General features: G+C 42.9%; 1 protein-coding gene across 8 annotated transcripts; it reads left to right on the forward strand.

The window, feature by feature from the left end:
• Positions 1–394: 394 nt before the first annotated feature.
• On the forward strand, positions 395–26,924 carry ezh1 (enhancer of zeste 1 polycomb repressive complex 2 subunit). 8 transcript variants are annotated; one of them, XM_035407168.1, is made up of 22 exons: positions 395–517; positions 1,506–1,597; positions 2,230–2,332; positions 3,119–3,256; positions 5,359–5,484; positions 6,963–7,085; positions 7,676–7,793; positions 8,879–9,076; positions 10,483–10,585; positions 10,863–11,026; positions 11,464–11,555; positions 13,485–13,647; positions 15,377–15,558; positions 17,099–17,190; positions 17,428–17,456; positions 17,614–17,739; positions 19,703–19,881; positions 20,864–20,959; positions 23,068–23,149; positions 23,543–23,623; positions 23,727–23,811; positions 24,281–26,924. In XM_035407168.1, exons 3-22 carry the CDS (start codon positions 2,231–2,233, stop codon positions 24,339–24,341), a joined length of 2,340 nt encoding a protein of 779 aa, XP_035263059.1. In that variant the 5' UTR covers positions 395–517; positions 1,506–1,597; position 2,230; the 3' UTR covers positions 24,342–26,924. The 8 variants fall into 8 exon arrangements, with proteins under 8 accessions (XP_035263059.1, XP_035263061.1, XP_035263065.1 ...); XM_035407170.1 differs by lacking the exon at positions 2,230–2,332; XM_035407167.1 differs by lacking the exon at positions 395–517 and having other exon boundaries at positions 1,340–1,597.
• The last annotated feature ends 112 nt before the right edge of the window (positions 26,925–27,036 follow it).

A 27,036-nucleotide genomic window follows, 5' to 3' on the forward strand; every position in this document is an offset into this window, starting at 1 on the left:
AGAATATTTCAAATCTGATATTTATTGAAGTAATGTAGTAATTCTGGATGCAAAAACGGATGATGTATTCATAGTTTTTTTCCCCCTTTTCTTACTGGTGTTTGAGCACTCACTTGAAGCAAATTACAGATTCATTAAAATTAATTCATTTACATTAAAATATCTCCGTTTTTCTGTAAAGTAGTTTAATACATAAATAGTGCAGAGAACGTAGAACAGAGTTTCTTCCTTGCTCGAGAGCTCAATTTTATTGTAATAGTGTTGGGTATATGAAGTCCGTCTAAGCCACAAAACCGGGGGTTTCCTGCAGATGGCAACCCTAAGATCACCGCAATGGGAACCTCATACCAGGCTGGTCATGCGCACGTTGTTATTTTCTTGTCTGGAAAGTCACGTGATGTGGACCAATAGCGAGGCTCGAGCGACCTCGCCTGCTCTACTGCTCGCCACAGAAGGAAAACAACAAGCTCTCTCGCTGCCTGTTTCGTTGCATTGAAAACGATTTCATCTCGGCTGAGTAAGACTACACTTTAAATACGAGCGCTACCCGTGTGCATTTCCTACTACAACTGCAGATAGTACCACAGCGCTAACCATTCTTACTGTCACCAATAATAATAATAATAATAATAATAATAATAATAACAGCCTAATAATTGTCGCTGTCATCAAATTTGTTATAATTGTTATATAATCGCTATATATATTATATAAATATAAAATAAAATAAAATAAATATATATGTTTGTATGTATATATATATATATATATATATATATATATATATATATATATATATATAGTGAGGTAAGCAAGACGGAAGATGAAAAATTCAGTGCTTATAAGAGTTGGGGAAAAAACTGTTGCGTCATGAGTCTGCACCGTTGTAAGTCAGTCAAGAACTATGTCTGAAAGAGTTAATTCTGTTCCCTACAAAAAATCCCACCCCCCTTTATTTCCCAAACGTTTGCCCCGGACCCCCCTCACATGTAATACCCGAACCCTCGTCCTGTCCTTTTCCAGTAAAAGGCAGTCGGTGTAAATAAAACTATTTCCCGGTAACCCCTCTGTCAAGTATGACTCATGCAACTTCTGAAGAGTGCATTGAATGCGTATAACTGCTATTGTTAAAACCAAATGTAACTATAATATAGGCTAATAAACTTAATATTGCTTATTCAATTAGACTAGGCCTACTAATTATGGAACTATATTTTCGTCAATAATGATAATAATAATGTGTTCTTATTATTAGTAATAGCAATGTTAAGCAACGATATCTTTACACGTTCATTAGTTTCACACAGAATCCCTCTTGCCCAGTCAAACAGCAACGGTGTCTAATAATAAAGACGTCATCCGCTGCTCCGACGGAGTGCGCAGCTCCTAACTGTAGATAGGACAACAACAATCTCAGCATGCTCGCGCACAACATAGGAATCTTCTCATCTTCTCATCTTGCGAATCGAAACACATGACTATTGAATTCTGCATTTGGTCCGCAGCTCAGAGAGCGTCGTCGTGTGCAGGACATAAATAACCAGGGGATTCGAGTTCCTTTCTGCACGTTAGCACAGCGTACTGCTACCAATAGCAGGTAGGATACGAATTTCGTACAAATTGTTTTTTTATTCATTTTATGGTGTTGCTTGCACATGTTTAAAAATATCGAAGCCTATTGGTTGTATCGTTATATTTTAATATGATAATAATGTCTTGTGTTAATCTGAGTAGTGCTACTTTCGCAAGTACATTATTAGCTATATAGTATTGGTGAAAAGGGATGTGACTGACTGCTTGTAGTCTTACTGGAGTAGCGAGGTCTTCTGGAAATCTTTCGTTGCATAAAAGGCTTGGCGATGTTATGAGTACGATTTTTAACGAAGGGGGTTACACATCGGGCATCGTCGTGTAAATTTGTATTTTCGCTGCCTTGTATGCTTAGAAGAGCCTTCTAGATCTTTCTTAAAAGGGTTATGAAATCTGTAAAAGTGTACTACGCACTTCCCTGCACCGTTTTCATATTGCTGTTCGAAGAGGCACGCCCACTTCCACTGTTCAATGTTGTACGCTCGAAGCATGTGTTTTTCCGACCATGGTGACGGCGTGATCCATGTTTACCGTCTCACAACAGCGCAGTGTTTTTTTCATGTTTTTGTTTCCCTCATTGGACAGTTTCTCTGCCCAGTGCCGCATGATCAAATATCTCAACACTGTTTCTCTATCCAGGATGCACTGTATTGCTTTTAAAGCCCCACCAAAATGCGGACACGCTCAGTACAGCATGCAAGCAGCAGGCGGCGGTCATTCACACACGCAGAGAAAAAAAGATGTAAGAATGACAAAGTTTGAGTCATGCGTTTTTTATTCGTTAAGGACACGTGGATATATATATATATATATATATATATATATATATATATATATATATGTGTGTGTGTGGGTTTTCTGGAGAAAATAGTTTGGTTAATATGAGCAGTGCACTTGTTTGGGGGATTTTTGGTCCCATTTGTGACCTGAAAGGAAATGTGCAGAGCAGAGTGAGACAGGTCATGGTCAGTACTTTCACTTTTTTCATGTTTGCAAGTCCTCCTGTGTTATAAGTAGGCTATCTATACATCACACACTTGCTTGTGGGCTATTAATAATGGTAAAATAATGAATAATCAATAATGGAAGGTGCTTACAAGTTGCAACTCATATTTGATGAGTGCATGTGCATTTAAGCATTGTAAACAGAGTGTTTACTAATGCTGTCATGTTCACAGACATTCACAGTACATCTCAACACACTCAAAGAATAATGGGTCTTTAATTCTCCTTTATGACATTTTCTTCTCGTCAACAGAGGTACATACAATAAATAATTTTGTGTATAGTTTGAAGTTAGTCCCAGTATATTTTGTCTGTAAAAAAAAAATACTGAGCTCTGGGGGGGGGGGGGGGGGGGGGGGGGCATGAACATAGTGGCTATGTGAAGAGGCCACTGTGGTGGTGTTGGTGTGCTAACCAGTGTTCTGGACTCTTTGCAATTTTCCTATGTGGATGTGGAGGGATCTCAGGCTAATCGTCTGCACATCTGCCCTATTTATGTGTGTGTAATTCTGCATTGTCTTAGAGCAGCAATATGGAGGACACTCGCGGCCTTCCGCCAAACAAGCCCTCAAACACTCTGGTGGAGTGGAGGAAGAGAGTCAAGTCTGAGTACATGAGACTTCGGCAACTGAAGCGCTTCCGTAAGGCTGAGGAAGTCAAGGTATGTGTGCCCTTTCACTATCAGTTATTATGCTTTCTTCATCCATGTTTAGTTTGTAATTAGAAAACCATGCATAGTATCAGATTTATAGGGGAACCCCTGCCAAATATTACACATCGATGCATTTTATGATATGTTGAGTGATGTCACCTGCAAGCCTGAACTTTTCGTGAGAGAAATCTCAAACGATAGTACTCTTGAAGAGACCCAAGATGTAGAAAATCTAGAAAGTCTTCCAGTCAGAGGATCATTTATGGCTTTGTTGTTGACATTGTCTTGCTTTTCACTTAATTACTAGATCAGGAAATCATCCCTTTACACAAACCGCATATTGACAGAATGCTCATAAGAATGTTTTCTGAATGACTCATGATGCCTTATAGTGACAAAAATTGTTACTTGAGAGAAAACATCCGATTTATGACAGGGCATTTTATGGTCTGTGTTCGCTCAATTGAAAATCTCTGCCTGGTAGTAAGGTCTGCTTGCACCATTGACTGGAAGAGGAGGGTTAGGTTCTAGGACATGCCGCAGAATGCTCAATTGTGCATGTAAGTATTTCATACATATCATAAAACAGAATGCATTTAACACTTCGGCCAGAATTCTCCTCTATAACTTTCATGTCTCCTGAAAGTTATTTCTGTTTAATTCTTTGCTTGAGAAAACCAGGCCAAGCACGTGGCTCAGTGCCCTAAAAACTACTTCTCCACACCAGAACAAGGACACGTAATAGGACAAGATACAACTCACACAGCCCCCCCCCCCCCCCCCGCCCCCCCCTCTCCATTTATCTGGCTGCACTGTTCTAGGTCAGCTGAGGTAATGGGATGGTAGCAGTAGCACCAATGCAAACATTACATTTAGAAGAAATAGAAAAATATGGAACATGTACAAAAGAGGCAGATCGGATACGTGTGGCGTATTCGTGTAGTAATAGCCGGGTCATATGTCTATTGTTAGTGTTCAGGTTTTTGCGCTACCTGTGCCTCTTTTTAACAGTCAAGTCTGCTTTCTGTTATCTGGGACAGGGAAGGGCAGCACTGGCATGCAGATACTAATGAGCAACTTCATGGATTTGTGGTTGCACTAGAACTAGAGCTATGCAGGTTCTCTCAAGAAATGAATGGTCCAAACATTTTTTTTACTTTCCAAAAGCATTTGAAGGATTGATGTCCAGAATTTAAAAAAAAATTGTTCCATGTCTTGAGGGAGGTTCCTATAGAGCAGTGGTGTCAAACTCGTGCCATGGAGGGCCGTGTGTATGCAGGTTTTCATTCCAGCCTCAGATCTTGATTATATAATTAGTTAAATTATTTGCTGAATTAGGGATGCAGGTTTGTGCACAATGGTGACCCGACGTCTATGGTGACCCGCATTGTCTAAATAAAAATTTTCTTATATTCTGTGCTTCAATGTAGTTAAACGCATATGGCTGAATGAGTAATTGGACTCAATTAAGGCAGCATTAATTGGTTGGAATGAAAACACTGCTATAGAGACACCTTTTCATAAGCTAGCAAGCGACTGTCAGAAAGCTAGCTAGCCGTGATTACAAGCACTGCAGCCCAAGCAACTACACATAGCAGTACACATTATAGTACATTCTTGCTATTTTCAAAATACTGTCCATTTCTTGCTTCAAAAATAAATGAAGTGAAATGTGAAATAAAAAAAATGCCAAAAACAGGTTTTAGTTTCAAAAGCTTGCATTCTACTGAATGCAAGCTTTACAACTTAAACATGTTGTTATAGCGTCTCGGTGATTCTGAGAGAACATTCAGTGATGGCTTAAGAGTCTGAATGACATCCAGATAACATTGCTGTAGTCTATGTGTGGGAGACACTGGGACTTGGTGCCGACAGACCTGAGCTTTTCACTAGATGGTTTACAGTACATCCTGCTGTTTTGCCCTTTATTTTGATGACCTTAACTGCTTCAGTGAATATTCGGTCATGTAAGTTGTTGTAAAAATGTAAATACGGCACTCTGGATAGCGGTGTGCGCTCAGAATATATTGTAATTATGAAAACATTAGAGTTTATTTTATCTATGTGAATAAATGAAGTAACAAGCTAACATTTCGTATCTCTTTCCCCAGTCCTTTTTCATGGCCAGTCGCAGGAAGATCAAGGAAAGGACCAGCCTGCTGAATGAAGAGTGGTCCAAGCTGAGAATACAGCCCATTCCGCTTGCCTCTGCCGTGGGAGCTGTGCCTAACAACAAGGTGGACCAAGATATTTAGCGTCTTTACCCCTAGTGTTCCCTGAAGTTTGGAATATACTGTACATTTTGTTAAGTTGAATTTGTTTGCAGCTAATCTATACGACAACCTCTTTGACAGTATATAATGCTGTGTGAAAATTTTCATAAATTTTTATTTCTTGCAAAGTATGACTTACATTTTAAATTTCAGTCAGGCGTTTCATGGGCATGTTTTCAGCATAAATGACATAACTGGTAGGTATTGTTACCTTCTTACTATCTACAATTGCAGGCCTACAGTACCTATTTAAGAAAAGAGTCATACAGAACTAATAGGAAGAAAAGTATTTGTTGACTGTCTCTCAACAGTATACATAGGCCCTTCAATTAAAGCGTGAACAAGAGTCTTGCCAGAATTCTTGTATCCCAGAACTCTCTTGCTTCCCGGAAGCTCAAGAACTGGTAATGTAGCTGCCAAAAAAGACAAAAAAAATTTGGAAGTCTGCTTTCCAGTAATATGCCTGTAGAAAAGGCCTCTCTTAAAAATGCCAAAGCGAATGACGGAAATGTCATGGCTACCTGTGCTCTGTGGTGAATGGATTTCTTTGTACCTGGAGCCAAATTGGAACCCATGGCAGCCATTGTTCTGGGCTCTTATTCTGTTTTGGGATTCAAGGTCTTCGCAGGTGCAAGTAAATACTCTATCCAAACTGGAATGGGCATGATGTGTAATCATACTGAAAAACCATACCCAAAGTAAAACCAAGTGAAGTGCAGTGCAATTCCTCGTTCTTTACCCTTGCTTGTGATCGCTTCTCTGCTCCCCCTGTTCCCAACTGAACTGCCCCAATATTGAAATGAACTGTTTTGATCAGTGACGCTCCATCCTACACGGTCCATTCTATATGCAATCTGCCCCCCCCCCCCCCCCCCCCCCCCCACCGAGCACCTGGTCCGGCAATTAACAAAATAGAAAAATTTGCTTATTGCAATCAAATTTAGCTAATCTTTAGCAATTTAGCTAATCCTTCAGTCAAAAAAAGTGCTCAAATATCATTTCAAAATAGAGAATGTGACTTTCAGACAATGTCAGTAGCTAACAGATTAACACAAAACACCAGACATGCTTATTTCACCATTATTTTAGCTATATTTCTGTTAAGTGGGTGAACTGTTGTCTTCGACAGCTAAAGCCTAAGAAAATGTAGGATTTAAGAAAACTATCAGAAGTGGCAAATGATGAAAGTCTGATTTATTTTCTGATTCACAGGTCCAGAAACACTCTGTTATTTAATATGCATTTGAAAGAGATGTAAAACTCAGTTATATAATATGCATGACACAGAGAGTTGAATAAAACTGTCTCAAAAATCCCTGAACATCAAGTTGGGGCCCACAGTAGGTCAGGTCTTGGGTTCTGGTTTGAGTGGACCCATGAAAACCTTTGGATGGTTCAGGCCAGTGTATTCATTTTGTTCTTTTTCTTCTGTCCTTTTACAGCAGTGTGTGGTGGAATCTGGTTTCCCTGCATTCAAGAAGCAGAGTGTTGCGATGAGGACTCTGAATACAGTTGCGGGAGTCCCATTCATGTACTCCTGGTCCCCACTACAGCACAACTTCATGGTCAGTAGCAACTCAGCCACAACCATTGCTAACACGCGTCCTTAAAGTCACGCTTGTTCAGGAAATTCACAAAACAATTAGTGGATTTTCCTTGATGGAGTTAATTTATAGTGTAGATTGTCCAGGTTACTTCATAATGACCATAATATTTAAAGCACAGACTGTTCTGTCTCAGTTTTTGCCACCGTTCCCCCTTCTGAGAATTAAAAAAACACTGTTTAGCGACTATTGGCATCCAGGACCGTGGGTTGGCACCCCTGATTTATCAAACCATTCTGAATTCTCAATGGTTTTATAGCATTTTGGAGACCCCATAAGGTCACATAATATGAAAATATCACCTCATGTAAAGGTCACATAATATTGTACTTTGTCTTATGCTGCTTTGACTTTACTATTGCTTCTTTCAGAGTGCATTTGGAGCAAGTTGACAATGGTAATGAACGCATGGCCGATTTTAAAAATGTCCAAATACTGTAGGTGTAAGGGGTGTCAGTTACATTTCCTCTGTGTTTTACTGCTCCATTTCCTTTTGTTGCGCTCTGTGCTGTGTCACAAATTCACCCTTGATCGAATCTCCTTTTCTGCAGGTGGAGGACGAAACGTTCCTGCACAACATTCCTTACATGGGGGATGAGGTGCTGGAGCAGGACGAAGCCTTCCTGGAGGAGCTCATCGACAACTACGACGGCGTGCACGGGGACCGAGGTGAACACCCAGGCCGCCCCTCCCCACTGGCACCAGCGTAGGCTTCCTGACAGCTGTCTTCAAGGGACAGACAAATTCTGGCTTAAACATTTTATACATCCCACTTGGAAGTGCTATGCCTCCAACTCGCTTCCTCCGCACAGTTGTAATCATTACAGCCAAGAGAATTCTTTGGCTGTAATACTGTAACATGCTAATCATCTCTCACATGGTTACAAATGTGGAAATCAAAGCTCAGTGATGGTGGTATAGCCTTCCCTTCCTTTTGTTTTTAATTCATAGCATGGGTGTTGAACGCTCATGAAAGTAGTGTCCATCCATAAAAATGCCATAGTGAAGTAAAGATTGCCTGAATTTCTTTAAAATGGCGGCAATATCAATGTATTTTGCTCTCTCTTGTTTCAGAATGAGTGACATATTTCCTACGTACTTTGACTTAAGAGTTTCACACTTTGGAGACTTGCGCTTATAGCCATGGGACATAATATATAATTTGATGAGATATGTCAGGGGCAAGAAAACGCTGAGTTCACATGTAACAAATGCTATATTGAGAAGCCTCTAGGAATCGGAAGAGGTATGGAGTACAACAATTGCAGATTTTGCAATGTGTTAAACTGTACAATCAAATCAAGCAGACTTCAAGTCATTAACTCACCAAAGCAGCATTGTCAGCTTTATTAGAAATCACGACTGGGTGGAATCACCAAGAGTGACCCTCAAGGGGAGGATGTTATCATGTACAGTAATACATGAGAGTTACGCATGGATTGTATACCACCACTGTCATGCATGATTGGTCAAGTGATGTGCTAATCCAAAAGTGTTTTTTAGTCACCATTCGGTCACCCGTCAACTAAGAGATCGTCTTCAAAGCAAATGTAAAAGTGAGTAAAGATGTCACTGAGTATTCTCAGCATGAGGTCCCCAGGCATTGGCAAGCTCAGATGAATGTGCTGGTCCGATGATGTCATCCTGGACTAATGGCATAGGTGGAGGGAGGAAGCGCCCCTCTGCGGGTGATGTGACTCACTGGGGAGCTCATGTGTTCTCTGTGACCTCTTTCGGCCTGCGGTTTTCTCCAGAGGGCGGCTTCATCAACGACGAGATCTTCAAAGAGTTGGTGGAGGCGCTGAGCCAATACTCGGATCACGAGGAGGAAGACGAGGGTGGGGAGAACGTGGAAGAGGATGTGGAGAGGAAGAGTGTGGCAGAGGGGGTGGAAGATGCCAACGTTGGGCAGCCAGTCCTTTTCAGGAAGACGAGGCAAAGCATAGCAGAAGGTAGGCAGTTACGCAAGTTGCAGAGACTCCACACAAAACTGAATTCAATCAACACTTCTCCGTTGATGTATGATTGAATGTAAGCGTTTACTTAATTCCTCACAGACACAGTTTGGTTAGTCTAGTAATTACCAAAGTAAATTCACCAAATTGTGTTTGTGCAGAATGAAATTAAAAATCGCATTGAATGTTAAGGCATAGTTAGGCTTCTGCCATTGTGGGATGAAAACGGTTTTGTCAGACAGACTATAGATCTATTTGCACCAGACAGAGCTAAAACAAATGTCTGTCCAGTAGCCCAACAAATCCTGCCAAAGACAATAGCAGCTGAAATTACAGTTCCTCAGATAGGACAGTGTAAAGCAGATTAGGTCTGCTCTGTTTTTCTTGAAGCTTGTTCCTGCAGCACAAACCTAGATACCGACCAGGAGTTTGTATATATTGTTTCCATAACCACAAGCTATGCAGCATGCTCAAGTGTACAGTACCCAATGGTATAATCTATTGCTATCCCTGTCTTTAGTTAGAAGGAGGCAGGCACATTGCAGCTCATTTTGTTTGCTTTTGTCACCCCCTTGTCCCACTGCGCATTGGTACCCTTCCTCTCAGGAACCAGTTTGTTCACAACACTGATATGCGTCATCGTATTTCAGCGCTAATGACCTCTGCGAGTAGAGCGTTCCGGGGATGTCTGTATAATAGTCTGCCTGTCAGTGTCAAGATCTCCCCTTACCCAGAAGAAACATGCCTAGTGCCGTTACACACAAGGTTATTTGTCATTTAATTCAGTTTAGAGGACGGAGGTCTGACCTTACATTTGCATTTTGCAGCACCGTGGTTCACCTGGATTGATGATAGTGTGTAAAGGCAGGGCAGCTCACTCAGGGCCTACATAGGCACAGCACAGGACAAGGCCCTTAGGGCCTCTTCAGGCAGACTACAGAGCGGCTCACTCAGGGCCTACATAGGCACAGCACAGGACAAGGCCCTAGGGCCTCTCCTAGCAGATTACAGAGCGGCTCACTCAGGGCCTGTGCAGGTACATGCCTGTAGGCTCAGGGGATGCAAAGACAAAAGGGAAAGATCAAACGATTAGCACTCTGGGGTATCAACTTGGCAAGTTGAGATGAGGGTTGAACAGTGTCGTTTGACACTAGAGGCAGAGTTTTAACAAAAGGCTGTTGATATAGGCTATGAACACACAATTGATTTAGGCTCACTAGGGATGGTTCTGACTTAACCCCAAGGGTGTTTGTCCCCTCCCATATTTGTATATAAAATGTATGTTTCAAAATAGTTTTTGTTGGAGATACATTAAAAAAATTCCAGGTTACTTTTCCAGAAAGTACACAATTGAGAGATGAGAGTGCTCATTATTTTGTGTTATTTTCCATTGCGCACTGCAGCAAAAGATTTAGTGACCAATAAGAAGATCCCCCATGACAAGATATTCAAAGCCATCGCCTCTATGTTTCCATACAAAGGCACAACAGAGCAGCTGAAGGAGAAGTAAGGAACATTTTAAAATGGCGTAATTCTGTTGTGTGGATTCTTTTGTGTGTGTATATTTATTATTTTGCATGTGTATGCATTCATGAATGAGTGTACGTTTCTGTTTGTATATGAGTGTGAACGTGATGGCCATGTATAGCATACTGTATACTGCAGACTAATGTATAGATTGTGAATTGCCAGACAAAAGAACGATAGCGATTACTGCTAATGGTTCACGGATTGCAGAATCTTCTATCTTATTGCCTCACCTTAGCCTCCCTTCCACCTGCAGGTACAAGGACCTTCTGGAGCCTCCCAGCCCGGTCAAGCTTCCTCCTCAGTGCACGCCCAATATCGACGGCCCCTTCGCCAAGTCTGTTCAGCGAGAGCAGTCTCTGCACTCCTTCCACACCCTGTTCTGCAGGCGCTGCTTCAAATACGACTGCTTCCTCCACCGTAATCTCGCCCTCCCTCTCTGTTCCTCTCTACCAATCTGTCCCTATCTCTCCACTTCGCTGGTCTTACTGTCGTGCGCTCTTTTAAGAGCCCCCTTCAGTACTGCGCCCAAGGTGGTTTAGCGCAGGCTGTTCGATTCTGTGCGGTTCAGCACTGTCCCTGGAATGTATGAAGGCACACATTAGCATGCGAGACAACATGGCAGGAGACTCATAAATGACTATGAATACAATTTTTAAAAATTGAATTTGCTCTGTCTCAGTCTTTCACTCTCTTTCTGTTTTTATACTTTTTAACACATTTTAAGATGGAACAAACAGTCAAGTCCGGTCTGTGGTGGTCATTGTCATCACCACCAGTGCCAGTTGTTAAAATGTGGCGATGCCCTTTCATTACCACCTTTGTTTGACTTCGGTTGATGCTTTGTTTGTTTCCAGCCTTCCACGCCACTCCCAATGTGTACAAGAGGAAGAACAAGGAGATTCGAAAGGAGACTGAACCCTGTGGGCTGGACTGCTTCCTGCTGCAGGTGAGGTGTCCTGGCTACGTCCTCCTCAGTGCCCCTCCCATTTCACACCTCACTGCTGCCGTTGCCCTTTCAACCCTCTGATCTCAAGGCTCCAGAGTGCGACCATTCTGTCAAGTGCGACTAAACTTTGTCATCGGTCGCACCGGTGCGCCTGACATTTAGCAGGTCTGTATCTGTGTGTGCGTGTGTGTAGCGTTATTTTTTTTTCCACCCGCATTCTGCGAAAACACGCCCCTACTCTGCCTCTGATTGGCTCTGACCCTGATATTCTTCTTCGCTGAATGCGGGTGGGGGAAAAAAATAAGGCATGTGTGTATTAGTACGGAAGCCGAGAGCGGCCCTGTTTTCTCGAGATCACAAATTAATTATCTCGTTATCTCGAGAAAACAAATAATGGTTTTCTTGAGATCAGGACTTAATTATCTTGTTATCTCGAGAAAACAAATAATGATTTTCTCTAGATCACGACGTAATTGTGTCATTTCGACTTGAGACTGGCTTGAGGCAACAGTAAACCAAGGCAATGTCGGAGGGAGGAAGTTGGGTAAAGTTGGAAACATTCACATATTCAAACTTCCCGGATCAATAACTCATAAGCGAAACGTTGTTAAAACACAAACGACACCTCTTTAGTATCGTAGTAAGGTAGGCAACGAGCTACACCCTAATTTTAGCCAAATGTAGCCGTCCTCCGAGCTGGACAAATAACACTGGTCTCTATGTACAGCCGGCTGTGAGACGAGCGTGCAGGGACCAACACCGAAAAGAGACACTACAAAAATATTCAATAACTTCACTCTTATACAGTGTAGTGTCCCTAAAATCACTTCACACATCAATGGTCCCCTAGTGGTTATACTACAACACTTAGTTTGGAAAAATGTGCTTTTGCATAATTTTTGGGAATTTTTATTGGGAAAACTATTTAATAACTTCACTCTTATGACAGTGTAGTACCCTCAAATTCAGTTCAACCTCCGGGAGCAGCGCACACTTTTGTTTGAGTTACTTGAGTTTGATTGATTTATTTGAGTTTGTCAAGCACTTTAAACATCAGCACTTTTTAAGTTTATTTTTTAAACACTTGAGGTTATTGCGATTTCTTGTTTGTGCTGTGATTTAAATAAAGAAAAATCATTTATCTGCACCTTTATTCCTGTTTACAATCATTTACATAATGTGTTTGTGAAATTACAAATGTGTATGGGAACTGACAAAAAAGGTACCGTTTAAAATGCATTATTGCGGCGGCAAAAGGCGCGGTAAAAATTTTTGGGTGCACCTAAATGAAAAAGTTAGGCGCACCAGTGCAACCAATGTAAAAAGTTAGTCTGGAGCCCTGGATCTACTCCTACAGGTTTTCTGACCAATTTGTCAACACAGCAAGGGGACAGATGGTCACATGCTCTCGAATGGACCAACATGGACCTGTGGCCGGCATCTGTGTCACACACAACTGAAATAGCTTAATCATTTCTGGCATGTTCCACATTTCATCACGCCAATACTATGTGTCCTCTAGGTCTCTGATACCTATATGACAAAACCTTCCCATCTACTGTCATTACAGGCTCATTAGCCCTTTTCCAAGAGGCATCACAGAGTTTGAACATTTCCAAACTGGGGCCGTACAAAGCCCTGCACATCTTGTCTGAAGTTCACCATCAGCAGAGAAGTAGATTTTAGATAACATGTTTAAACAGTTCATCACTTTCTCCCCTGCTTACCTGCTCTCTCTCTCTCTCTCTCTCTCTTCTCCCTGCTCCCTCCCTCTCTCCCTTTCTCTCTCTCTCTTCTCCCTTCTCCCTCCCTCCCTCCCTCTCTCTCTCTCTCTCTCCCTCCCTTCCTCTCTGTCTCTCTCTCTCCCTCCCTCCCTCACTCCCTCCCTCTCTCTTTCTCTCTCTCTCTCTCCCTCATGCCCGGCTGAAGAAAGGGGCGAAGGAGTTTGCGGATCACAACATGCAGAGGGCCCAGCGGTCGCGGCGGCGACGAAGGCAGCCCCGCCCGCCCAGCGCCAGCTGCCCGGGGTCATCTGCCTCAACCGGGGAGAGCAAGGAGGGCGACAGTGACCACGAGACCACCAGCTCCTCAGGTGATCGCGAACCTGCGCCCGGCCCACTCTAGCCACTGTGCCGCATGGCCTCCTCCGACCGGGCTACGTGCCCTCTGTGTGCACCTACGCCCCCGGCTTGTGATAAACCGTGCCATCACACATTTATAAGGCTTACTCAAGCCAGGCTAAGTGTCTGTTGGGGCTAATGCAGGGGTGCACAACTCCGGTCCTGGAGGGCCGATCTGCGTGCTGATTTTTGTTCCAACCGATTACCATTTCTTACAGCCCTATAAACTACACTGCTTCAGCACAGTACAATCTCTAGGATACACTTGCGGTCTGCGGCTGTAGCTGGTGCTCATACACGTGTCAGATCAAGATATGATTGGGCTAATTTAATAAATGTTGGCAAATGTTCGCACAAAATCCTGAAGTGGATTGGCCCTTGTTGTGCACCCCTGGGCTAATGGCACAAAATGCAGCTGAAGATACTGTTGTGTCGTGCAGACAGAGGGCTTCCCTTTGCTCGTCGAGTGTCTCTGAAACTGTCTTTCGGTTTTTGTTAGGGCAGCATTTATTTTTAAGTGTCCACTTCAGTGCGTCGCCCTACATTCGGACTTGCAGTTGGCCAAAACTTGACTTATTAAGTGGCCCTCATCTTCCAGTAAGTTCCAAGAAGGCATTTAATTCCCCCATCATCTCAAAGGAAATAAGATTAAGACAAATGACGTGCAGCTACACATAAGTTGAAAATAAATGAACACTGAGGGGATTTGGTCAGGGATGACTCAGGTAGAAAAACATTTGCCAAAGTGCTTTATTCCAAACAAAACAACAGAATCGGTCTGCTGAACCAAAAACAGGAAACAAAGCCTCCTTTCATTGGTCCCCCTCAGTCCCGCTCGCGAATGACAGATATGCTTGACGAGGGGTGGGAAGAACGCCAGCGTATCGAATTTTGCTGACAGCTCGTTTTCCTTTTCCAAAAAGATAGATGAAGACGAAGAGCTTTCCGCTCCGCGGCCGAGGAGACGGTCACGTCGAAAAACAGATGCGGCCGTCGCTGTTGCGCAATCGCCATTATCGGGCTCCCCGTAGGACCGTGAGCGACAGCGCGCTGCCGCAGTCTCTGAGCCATCGCCAGCGAGCGCCGGGCTCTCTGCCTTTTGGCAGGGGGGGGTCAGGAACATAGACCTGATTCACCATCCCCCCCCCCCCCCCCAACCCCCCACAATGCCGCATCCTGCTCCTGGGGGGGGGGGGGGGGGGCAAGCTCTCCGGCCCCCCCCCGTGCGCACAGCCTCACTCTGTTCCCTTCTGCGCCGGCGATCCCCGAAAACGCTCCTGGGCGAGTGCCGGGTTCGAGCGCTTCCCCCGACGCCATCTCACTCGGACGACATTTGGATGACTCGGCGCTCCGTGTGTTGATGTCGGTATCGGTCCTCAGGGGCCTGCGGTTGAGTGAGCGCCCCCTCCCCCCCACCCCACCCCCGACCCCCTCCTCGCTTCCCCCCGCTAAGTGATCCCAGCGTATAAACAACTTGATTCAATTTCTGTTCCGTGGCCAGGAGCGGCGGAGCGGACTGTGCTAATACGCGAAAGGGTCCGCGTCAGCGCGCTCACGATCGATGCGAGGAAGGGTGGGGCGGGGTGGTGTGGGGGGTACAGGGGGGGGGGGGGGAGGGTCGCGGTGGCGGGGGGTTGAGGGTGGCGAGGAGGGGGAGTGGGGGGGGATGTCACGGTAACTGTGGCGCTCTGTGTGTCACAGAGGGGAACTCGCGCTGCCAGACGCCCACGAAGATGAGGCAGGGAGGCGACGGCGGGGAGGAGGCGGAGCCGCAGGTCCAGTGGAGCGGCGCCGAGGAGTCCCTCTTCCGGGTGCTGCACGGCACCTACTACAACAACTTCTGCTCCATCGCCCGCCTCATCGGCACCAAGACCTGCAAGCAGGTAGACGCAGCTGGGCTGGGCTGGGCTGGGCTGCCATGCATATGGGCTTATGCATCCACCTGGAGGCAGTAGGCTGCCTGAAAGTAGATGGACACGCGCACGTCTCAACACCTTTTCGTGTGCCGGTGCGCCCGTATGAAAATGAGTTAATGCTGAGTCATTAATGAAAAGCAGCAGTGCCGTGAAATGACTTAGACTATAAATGTTCATTTCTGGGGTTGCTCGGTTAAACATCGAAAATCCCAACTCTGTTAGCTGGATTTGATGTACGGGATTTAAATGGTTGCAGCTCTGAGTCACCCCCAGTTAAAAGCCCTGTCGAACGCTCGGCCGCACGGTTCGCTGGTTAAAAAAAACACAGCGGTCACGCGCGGCGATACGCGCAGGAAATGCGGGCCGGCTGCGTCATCTGCAGGGGCCTCTACGCCGCTGCTGCGAACCGCCGACGAACTGGAGAGAAAACTAAAGATGAATGACACAGCGGCAGTTTAAAAAGGGCAAAAAAACAATCCGGCGTTTCTCCAGGGGACGCTTCGGTGTTCTTGCGCTGCGTCATCCAATACCCTGCTTACGTGTACGCTTTTTCTCCCCCCCTGTAAGATTGTGGTTTTTTTGTGACTGGAAACGCTGAAACGAGCTTCGATGCTATGTCCGTCTTTTAAAAAAAAAAAAATTTTTTAAGAGAATGCGCCAGATCCATTCTTGGCAGACAGGTTCAGAGGGAAGGAGGGACAGGGTAGGGGAAGCTCTTTGCGTGTTAGCGTGCCGCACGCTGCTTACTGTTAGCTCTGGCTGTGTTAGAGTGACACCCCGTGGTGAGGCCTACGACTTCAGCCTCCTGCCTGCTTCCAGGAGCTTCTGAAGAGGACGTGTTACTCGTACGAATCAGGTCCTGTCCACTGAAGCTTATGCAGACCTTTATTAATGATCTCAATTTAGATTCGTAAAGCATCGGTAATGAGCATACCGTGTCAGGACCAGTGTGCTGTTCTCAAATATTCCTGTTCCCATTTGAAATTCTTTCCTGTTATACTCCAACCCAGAGAACATCCAACTGTATCCGCTTAGACAGTGGGATTCTTATTTAAGTAGTTCAGGTCAGGTAGTACTGTACAGTACCAGCAGATAACTCACAACCTTCTGTTTGTCCAGCTCCATAAGCAGCCTTTCCTTAAGCAAAGGCATAGGGCTAGGCTTATCAAGGCCTAGCAGAGCCATAGCCCTCTTCCCTGCTGTAGAATTGTGACATTTGGTATCTACAGTACTAAGGTGGTGCTTTTTGCTCTGGTAAAATTGGTGAAATGCAGGCACTGTCATTTTTCTTGCTGGTCATAGTGCGTATGTACTTAGTTACAAATAGTTACAGATTGTAGGTGAGCGGGAGTATGGGTCTGCTTGTTTTGATGAAGACTTATGGGTTGATGTGTTAAACGTTATGATTGAACATGGTTGAAAATGTTTGTGTTTTTCGCCAGCTTTTTTTGGAGTGCGTATGCTTGTTTTCTCTCACTGTGAGTGAGACTCACTGCTCTTTCCCCAGGTGTACGATTTCGCGGTGAAGGAGATGCTCATCCACCGTGTCCCTCTGGAGGATGGGGCCATCTCACCACAGAAGAAGAAGAGAAAGCACAGGCAAGCTGCCAGCCTCCACAGAATTCAGTGATCTCATTCTCAACAACTCAAGGACATGTCATGTTTTATCTTGTTTGTGGAGTATAAAAAAGTCACTGTACATGTTTTATTCCATATTGAAATGTTCAAAGAGGGTATTGATTCAAAAAGGGAATTGATACCAGTGAATATCAGTGAAGCATGAAGAATGATACAATTTTTAAACAATGTTGCGTTGTTTTGTGGGCCTTTTTCCAGGTTGTGGGCAAAGATTCAACTTAAGAAAGGTAAGTTCCTAGTGGACATAGAATTCACTTGAACCTTACTCAAAATTTGCATTTCCTTCAAATGTAAATGTAATGTAATGTAAAATGGCTATGTATTTTACACATAGATTTGTTTAGTTTTGGTGTCTCATGTTGTTTTTTCTACTTCCCCCTTAAGATAATTCATCCAATCAGGTGTACAACTACCAGCCGTGTGATCACCCCGACCACCCATGTGACAGCGCTTGCCCCTGTGTGATGACCCAAAACTTCTGTGAGAAGTTCTGCCAGTGTGACTCGGAGTGTAAGTCGCTTGCAGTTTATAGTGATCCCATACATCCAAGCCCCTTCACCTTCCTCTGAGTCAAGCCAATACCACACAGAAGTGCCCCAGGTGGCCTGCGTTCTCTTGACCTTCTGTGGTTCCTCAGAAAGGGTCTGATTCATTTGTTACTCACTTTTGGGCCTAATATATAAAACATTTAGAGGGTATCAAACAACATGTGTAGGGCAACTGTCAAATACAGTGCTCTTGTGTGCAAAATGTGGACGGTGGAATGATGCCATTGTTTGATATTCAGGTAATAAGGAGAGGGAGAGAGGGCATTCACTGCAGAGGGCATCTGTGGTTGGCAGTGAATGGGCCAGCCCCCGTCTGCCCATTCGATACCAGAATAACTGTAATTGGGAATGCGTGTAACCTGGACCGAAATTCGGATATTAGTGAGATTCGATTTGGTGTACCAGGGAAGCGTTTCCAGAACTTGTGCTTTTTTTTTAAAGATGGAAAAAGTCAGAGTGTGTAATGTGGAAACCATTCATTTGATTGTGAAACAATGCGCTTTGTAGGGATTGATTTTGAAGGAGATTTAAACGTTTCAGCTTCACGTGTGTGTGTGTATGTGTGAATATAAGAGTGTGGACCTTTGTCTTAATGATACATAAACATGGATATTTAAAATTATACATATATATATATATATTTATATATATACACACACACAGTATATATATATATATATATTCACACACAGTATATATATATTTATATATATATATATGCATATATATATATACACACACACAAACATACAGCGAGCTCCATAATGTTTGGGACAAAGATATTTTTTTCTTGATTTGGCTCGGTACTTCACAATTTTAGATTAGCAATCAAACAGTTCACATGCGGTGGTTAAGATGCACATTCACACATTTTATATAGGACAACGCAGGTGTTTCTGATTTGTCAGGTGTGTTCAATTGCTTCCTTAGTGCAGGTATAAGAGAGCTTTCAGCATCTAGTCTAGAGTTTGTTGTTGGTGTCTGTCAGCATGAGCACCGGAGTTGTGCCAATTAAAGTCCAGGAAGCCATTATGAGGCTAAGAAATAAGAAAAAACTGTCAAAGACGTAAGCCAAACCTTAGGCTTACCAAAATCAACTTTTTTGTAACATCATCAAGAAGAAAGAGCACTGGTGAGCGCAGTACTCACAAAAGGCCTGGTAGGCCAAGGAAGACCTCTACAGTTGATGACTGAATAATTCTCACCATAATGAAGAACAACCCCCAAACACTTGTCCAGCAGATCAGGAACACTCTTCAGGAGGCAAGTGAGGATGTGTCAGTGACTACTGCCCACTGAAGACAAACAGAACTAGAGGCTACACAGCAAGATGCTTTCAGTTACAGGCTGTGTGATAATATTTCTGGTTCTCCAGTAGATGGCAGTAATTTGTAGTATACTCAGTGGTTTTCAAACTCAGTCGTGTGGGACCCCTGCTGGTTTTCATTTCAACCACAATTTTAATGATCTGTAAATTTTTCTTAATTACACTTTTCATATTTTGAGGGATTATTTTCCCTCTTTAGCCGCATTATGTCAGAAACAGCTGTGCATGCTATGAAGAATAGAAGTTCCACCACAGGATTGAGTTTGAAAACCAATGCACTTAAGCAACAGACCACTGTAGGCTTTAAGTCTCAGGTGGGACACTGTTGTTCTACCATTCTACAAGCAATTTGGCTGTAAAAACACAGCTGGATAAGTAGCTTCTCCAAGCAGAATGTTAAAACATTGGACTTGTCAGCTGGTGTGAAGGAGGAAGACGATAGCGACAGAAAGCTGGCAAGAAGCGGCAGGCCTCCGCTCGAAAAAAAAAAAAAAGGTTCACGCCTGAAACCGCTCTGGTGTCGCTTCGCCGTCGTTTTTTACGTGTCTCTTCCTCCCCCCCCCCGAGTGCCGCCGTGTCTCTTGGTTTCCGACCCCAGGCCAGAACCGCTTCCCGGGCTGCCGCTGCAAGACCCAGTGCAACACCAAGCAGTGCCCCTGCTACCTGGCGGTGCGCGAGTGCGACCCGGACCTGTGCATGACCTGCGGCGCCACCGACCACTGGGACAGCAAGAGCCTGTCCTGCAAGAACTGCAGCATCCAGAGGGGCCTGAAGAAGGTAAGGAATGGGGGGGGGATGGGACAGTCACCCGGGCCGGGGTCCACAAAAACACACCTTCTCCAGTGGAGTCCACGTGCGCGGGATCTGGGATCTGTGGGTTTTTTTGCTAAGTTACAGTGCATTCGGAAAGTATTCAGACCCATTCACTTTTTCCACATTTTGTTACATTACAGCCTTATTATAAAATGTATTAAATTCTTTTTTTTTTATTCTCATCAATCTACACACAATACGCCATAATGTCAAAGTGAAAACAGGTTTTTAGAAAATTTTCCAAATTTATTAAAAATAAAAAACTGAAATATGACATTTACATAATTATTCAGTATACAGGGGAGTGGCTGAAATGTGGCTTTTTTTGTTGGGTTGGGGATTGCTATTCATCAAAACCAAATTTTACAAAAGCATAAAAAGGATCAGTGGGCTTCTGTACTTCAGTCTCTGTGAGTTGGACTGAGTGCTGAATGCAGTGCAATGCACAATTCTCTTGCATACTTCCACTGACAACAGTACATATATGTAATGCATTAGAACTGTCGTGATGTAGTCCATCTTGAGTAGTCCCTAATTCTGTGGACTGCTTTTTTTAAGCACAATGATTTGAAAGTGTGTCATGCACTATTTCTAATTTTAAAGAACGTTATGTTAAATTATTACAGCACATGTTGCCATTTCCGAATATTATATTCAGGCTGCTGGCCATATTGCTTTACTGTATCCCATATACTCTGCAGTGTTAATGAGTCGTTGAGGTCCGTAAACACTCTATTTAAGCATGTCTCAGACAATTGCAGATACTGGTGCCCTTCTTAAGTTAAGCTATTAAAAATATATGGTGTTATCTCAAGGTACTGTAAGATTTTGTATTTAAAAGTGTGAATTGGACTGAAGTCCTCCTGTCACTACTGTGTTGTATGTCCTCCTGTGTGGCACTGAATCAGACTTTGTGCCCTGGCTAATTTGTCTGACCTGTCCGTAGCACCTCCTCCTGGCACCTTCGGATGTGGCTGGTTGGGGAACTTTCATCAAAGAGTCCGTGCAGAAGAACGAGTTCATCTCTGAGTACTGTGGAGAGGCAAGTCCAGTCAGGCACTTTCATAGTTTTTTTTGCTTCTTTTTTTGGTGGCGAGGCACTTTTGCTTGGTGCTCTAGAAAACCTGAGAACCTGTAAAGTGCTGGAAAAAGCCATTTCCTTCCATTCATTTCACAAGTCAATGACCAAATTGCAACAAACAGACTCCAATCAATGCATGAGAATGAATGTAAAGCATAAGACAATACAGCCCCACGGGTATGTTTCTCGACTGAGCCCAGCAGTCTCTCAGGGCAACATAGAATTGGCTCGGGCACTGCCCAGGGGTGGGAGAGTTTCAGTAGGCCAGGATGGCAGCAACTTATCACACAGCAACAACCCCCACTGGTTGATCAGGCATCCGTAAGTCCACCCTTTGAATTGCACAAAAAAAGTGCCCTCCTCTGACTCGTGTGACTGTATGTGTGTGTGTGCGCATGTGTGCGTATGTGTGTGTGTGTGCGTGCGTGTGCGAGTGTGTGTGCCCGATTTGTGAGCTGCTGTATGAAAGAAAGCATGCTTGCCTGCGCTTTCCTGAATTGATAGACCAGGTTGTGGAAGATAAAATGTGCAAAATAAAAAGATCTTTTGAATCTGTTGATTCAACACTGCAAAAACCAAAAAAAAGTCAATCTCAACAAGTATTTCTCTTATATTTTCACTTAATAATAATAATAATAATAATAATAATAATAACAACAATAATAATAATAATAATAATAATAATAATTACTGTTACTTTTTTATTAAATAAGCCCAAAATGTTGCCAATGAGGTGAGAGTTTAACTCATTGCAAGATTTGCCAATGGGGTAATAAAATTTGACATGTCAAGCGAACAGGAACATAAAACAAGCTAATATTTTCTATTTGAGAGAAGAAAAAAGATTTTGAGTCTCATTACAAGACCAAAACACTTAAGACAGACTTTGCAGTGAACAGACATGCTGTTGGCAGTTCGATTTTATTTTTACGAAAATCAGTCATCGGGGTAAATCCTGCCTACATGGTTGAGTAGATGTTATTATGGCACCTCCGTGTACCACATGGATGTCATTTTTGATAATCAACTTTTTTAATATGAATAAAATTTCAATAATTGGTCACTGCCTCCGTTAAGTCATAAATGAAATAATGCTTAAAAGAATTTCTTTACCCAGGCAAATTCTCCAAAGGGTGAAATTAAAAACCCTGAGCTAAAACCCTGGAACACTCAACACGTATTGGCATGTGTATAACTTCATTTAATAGAGTCAGTGCAACGACGCGTGAAAAACTTCAGCCTGGATTACGTGTCCCTGTTCACATCTATTAAGTTATACACATGCCTGTACGTGTTGAGTGCAGTCTTTCACTCAGCTAGCCTCACCTTTCAGAGAAGTTGCCTGGATAAGGAAATTCTCTAGTAATCACGGTCCTGGTTCGAGCACCTCGACTTCTTTCCCATTTTTTGGGTTTCTGGGCTGAAACACATTAGTTTTCCCTCTTTGTTTCTGAATCCTGATGCCTTTCCTTTATGCAAACCTTATCGCCCTCTCCCTAATGTGTCTCTAAGTTCTGGTCTATTGCAGCCTTTGTTCTGTGGTATAAAAATGAGTTTAAAATAAATGAAATCTGTTGGTACTTGTAGGACATTGTTTTTACTCTCTCAGTGGTCATAATGTTAGTGCCTCCATGTTTCACTTCCTCCACACTTAGCCATAACGCTCATAATTAGGCCCTAATTGTATAATTAGTCTCTGCTTATTGGCAAAGGATTACTGGACTTGGAACGCCTATGGGGATACCTGGAGGGTAACTGCCGAAATATGCCTTGACAGCTTAGATGGTCATGTGATCGCTGAGATGAACTCCGAGGCCCTGCTCATGCTGAACTGACTCCAGCCAGGCTTATCAACCCTGCTCCTGCACAACCCAGGAGGAGGTGTTTCTAATGGCCTAGTAATCTCGCTAGATAAATTAAAGTGGGGAAGAAGTCAAATGTGTTGTCATCCCAAGACCAGGACCAAGCAATACAAGCACTGCTGCTTTTGTGAGTGTTTATATTCTTCAGAGAACTCTGTCTGAAAGAAACCAGAACAGAGTGACTGAACTACACGTGTGTCTCTTCAGCTCATTTCCCAAGATGAAGCTGACCGGCGCGGTAGGATCTACGACAAGTACATGTCCAGCTTCCTGTTCAACCTGAACAATGGTACTCATTTCACATTTCTGGTCTCATTAGCCACATTAAATGCATGTTCAGACATTGTTTATAACCAGGGCTACTGACTTTGTGCTATTGCTTTAATATCTCTGTCTTGTATGTCTTGTCTGTGGCATGACTCAAATATAGTCTATGTTTCTGAGAATAGTTTGGACTACAATGCAGAATTCAATATCAGTACACAACAGATCACATGCTGGCAGCATCTGTGTGACATAAATGTTGTTGTAAATGTGTTGACCCTGGTTATGTTGCATAGTAATAAAGGGCCAAGAACTCCCATTGTAACGAGTATGCTGAATTTGAATAACCCTGTGGTTTGTCGACAGTTATCGTCCATGCTATGCAATGAGCATTCTACTCACTTTTCTTTTCCAACAGACTTTGTTGTGGACGCCACCAGAAAAGGAAACAAAATCAGATTTGCAAACCACTCTGTGAATCCCAACTGTTATGCTAAAGGTAAGAGCTGATGCACTGACACAAATGTGTACTTTGTTTGTACAAGGAAAAGCAATATTGAGTGTGCTAGAATTAATATGGCTGACCTGAGCTGTTGTCACAGTGGTGATGGTGAATGGAGACCACAGGATAGGGATCTTTGCCAAAAGGGCCATCCAGCAGGGAGAGGAGCTGTTCTTTGACTACAGGTGAGGGATTGGCAGATCTTCTCCGGAGTTGTGGTCCAGCCTTTCAATGATGTGCCACTTTTGAAAGAACTGTGCTGCATATTTTGATTGAAAAATTCCAGATTTGTTCGTGTTTCAGGCTCTCTTGGATAACCTGGACGTTGGGTGTGAAGCCATCATTTCAAATTGATATTAGAATTCCAGAGTCTCAGAGATAGGTAGAAAGGATGGGGGAACCATCTTATTGGCTACATTCCCAAGAGGAATGCTCACAGAAAAAATGCTGTTAGCTCATGCCGCTGTATGTGGGGACTATGATTCTATAGCAAGCTAAATATTTCTGTGTCATGCTGAAGAAAATAACATAATTACCTTCATACAATTTAATACATTGCATAGTCATTAGGGATGTAGTTTTTTGGGACTGTTATACGATGGATGTTCATGATGGATTTGTAATGCTGTGCTGCTCGCCCTTTCTGTGCTTCAGGTACAGCCAAGCTGATGCCCTGAAGTACGTGGGGATTGAGCGGGACATCGAGATCATGTAACCTGACCCGCCACACCCCCCACCTGCTGGTAATGCTACTGCACGTTCCCACAATGCCCTGCGTAGGATCTGGGTAATAGGGTGCAGGCCCACCCAGGGCAGCCCCCTGTGACATCCCACATCCCCACATCCGGTCCCTGTATTTGCAGTCCATTCTGTGCGTTGTTTTCGGTCCATCGCTCCCGAAAGTAGTCTACACCGTGAAGCTTACATGACCAGTTCAAAAAATAATAGTCCGTAGTGGAGTTAATATGTTAATGCAACACACTGCTTTTTATGGTCAAAAAATGGAGGGGGAGAAATCCAAGCAACACTTTGTTTTTGCTTCAGTGCTTAGATATGTATATTCTGAATAAATGTCAAAAAGCTAAAGTGATAGAGAAATGCAAAAGTTGTTGAAATATCCAGTCCATACAACACATTTATCAGTGAGTGTCATAGCTTTTGTGTGCTGCTCTTTATATTCCAGAAAGTGCACAATTTTTCTAAAGTGTATCCTGACTATAGATTTACTCTGCTTGGTGGTCCCAGGACTGGAGCTCTACATTGTCTATGTTATCTCTGCTTCTGGCTATGTAATGCAGAACAAAAGGGACCTTTGACGCTGCAATTTGTCTTTTATGAGCTGCTTTGTCTTGACTTTGTGGGCCCTCGTTTTGCGAAAAATTGGTATCAGTGTCCTGCAAAATGCAACAGTACGAAACCGACCAAATGAATGTGAGCTTTCCCTGGGGGGGAAAAAAAAAACAAGCTAGAAAACATGACTGATCCGGACCAATGTGTCACTCAAAAAAAACGTACGCGCAATAAGAATGGGTGTTGAAGGGTCTTAACGTAGTGGCTGATGAGCCTTCTCTACTGCATTATGTAGTGTGAACTCACACAGTGATAGGTTGTGCAAAACATCCGGGAGATGTATTGTCCCTGTTGGAGGTTTCAGGGGTTTCAGGGGAGGTTGGGAAATTCTCATGAGGAGGTCTACAAACTGTACCAAACTGCCATATTGGCTGTGCAATACAGTGGCCCAGCCATTACCCCGCTGTAGATAGAAGAGGCGAGAGGTCTTTACGAAGATGAGGGTCAGAATGAGGATTCATTTGATGCAAGTAAATAAAAGAATATTGGTGGATTCAAAACATTTACTCAGCATTGGATTCGGTGCCAATTAATTCATGTTTAAAAGAAAAAAAATTGTTATCTATTATTTATTCATTTAGAAATAAGAGCTTCTCCTGTTTCTTTCCTATGTGGCTATACCCCAGTGCCAGTGAAAGACTGGCTGTCTTCCCTGATGAAACTTACAATGTATGTGCCAATTATCAACACACTTTAAAATTGACTGGCATATATGGGAAATTCTTTATGCGCACACAGTTAAGTACACAATTACCATACATATTTCTCAGAAAAGTCTATAAATAAATTTTGAATAGGAAAAGAGACACCTACCAAACTGTGTTCAGATTAATCTAATCTGCTTGTTTTGCGCAAATTGTAAATTTCAGTACATGTCTTTATAATGGGGCTGTTGAAACAAGACATGAATAATGTTTACTTGTTTACCACAACCTCATTTTACTCTACATATATTATACTCAAGTAAAGCGTGTTCTATTTAAAAAAGAATTATGAGAAGAATACCTGATACCTACTTTGAAAAGCAAGTAAATAGGAGAGTACAAAAAAGTAAACTTTACTAAATTGTATTCAGTATGTTAAGGTATATTACCATATTTTAATTATGAACTGTCAAAGGTCTTGAATTCAAAATTGTTTACAAGCATGTCATTCTGTCTGGTGGTTAGAATTAGTTGATTAAACAAGACTGACAAGCCTGTATTATATTATCAAATTTTACAATTTTATCTTATTTTTATACAATTTATTTTATTACCTTAGCACCACCCTTACGTTATAGGAAGTACACTCAGATTAATCTCAGTGTCATTAAATGGATATTTGACCATTCCCAGAAATAGATGGACATACACTGCATAAAGTTGAACTCTGTGCTTCAACTTAGATGCCCATGGAACCAAAAGAAAGAATGATTTACATTTTAAATGTTTAATCATAATTGGTAACTTAAATATTTAAAATGTTACATTGTACTGTAGTGCAAACAGTTAAACGTATGTCATTCAATCCACTATTTCACCTTGGTCAGTACATGCAACTTTTTAAAAAAGGGCTTTTGTAGTGAAATCTAACCTTGAACTTTGTACTAAGAGGAGACGGATGGTTTAAGAAAGGTAGATGAACTATGTAATCCAAAGCAGGGGTTGACACTTATTTTGCGCTTATAGTTCTAAAAAAAGAATGAGGTCACACTTTCGTTCCTTCGATGTCCTTGTTTGTTTTTTGTTTGGGGGTGGGGGACATCCGTGCCAAGTTAAGACAAATACATTTCCAAAGTCAGCTGATCTTTCGTGATTTCATTTTGTGTGGAGTGAGGAGAGATTTTAGTCTGCCCCAACACGCGCTTATTTGCCAACATTGGAACGATACAAGACAGCTGTAATGTAACGTGATTCGCTGTAACTTATTTGTAACTCTTGTACTCATTAAAAATGATGGCATTTAATCGTGTCTCCTTGAATATTTCAGCAATGTCATTTACAGTCAGCATGTACCACAAATGATGAGAAGAAAGACACAACACAACACACAACACATGTAAAGCTAGTCAGTTCATT

The sequence above is a fragment of the Anguilla anguilla genome, chromosome 2 (genome assembly GCF_013347855.1).
Source record: "Anguilla anguilla isolate fAngAng1 chromosome 2, fAngAng1.pri, whole genome shotgun sequence".
NCBI lineage: Eukaryota > Metazoa > Chordata > Actinopteri > Anguilliformes > Anguillidae > Anguilla > Anguilla anguilla.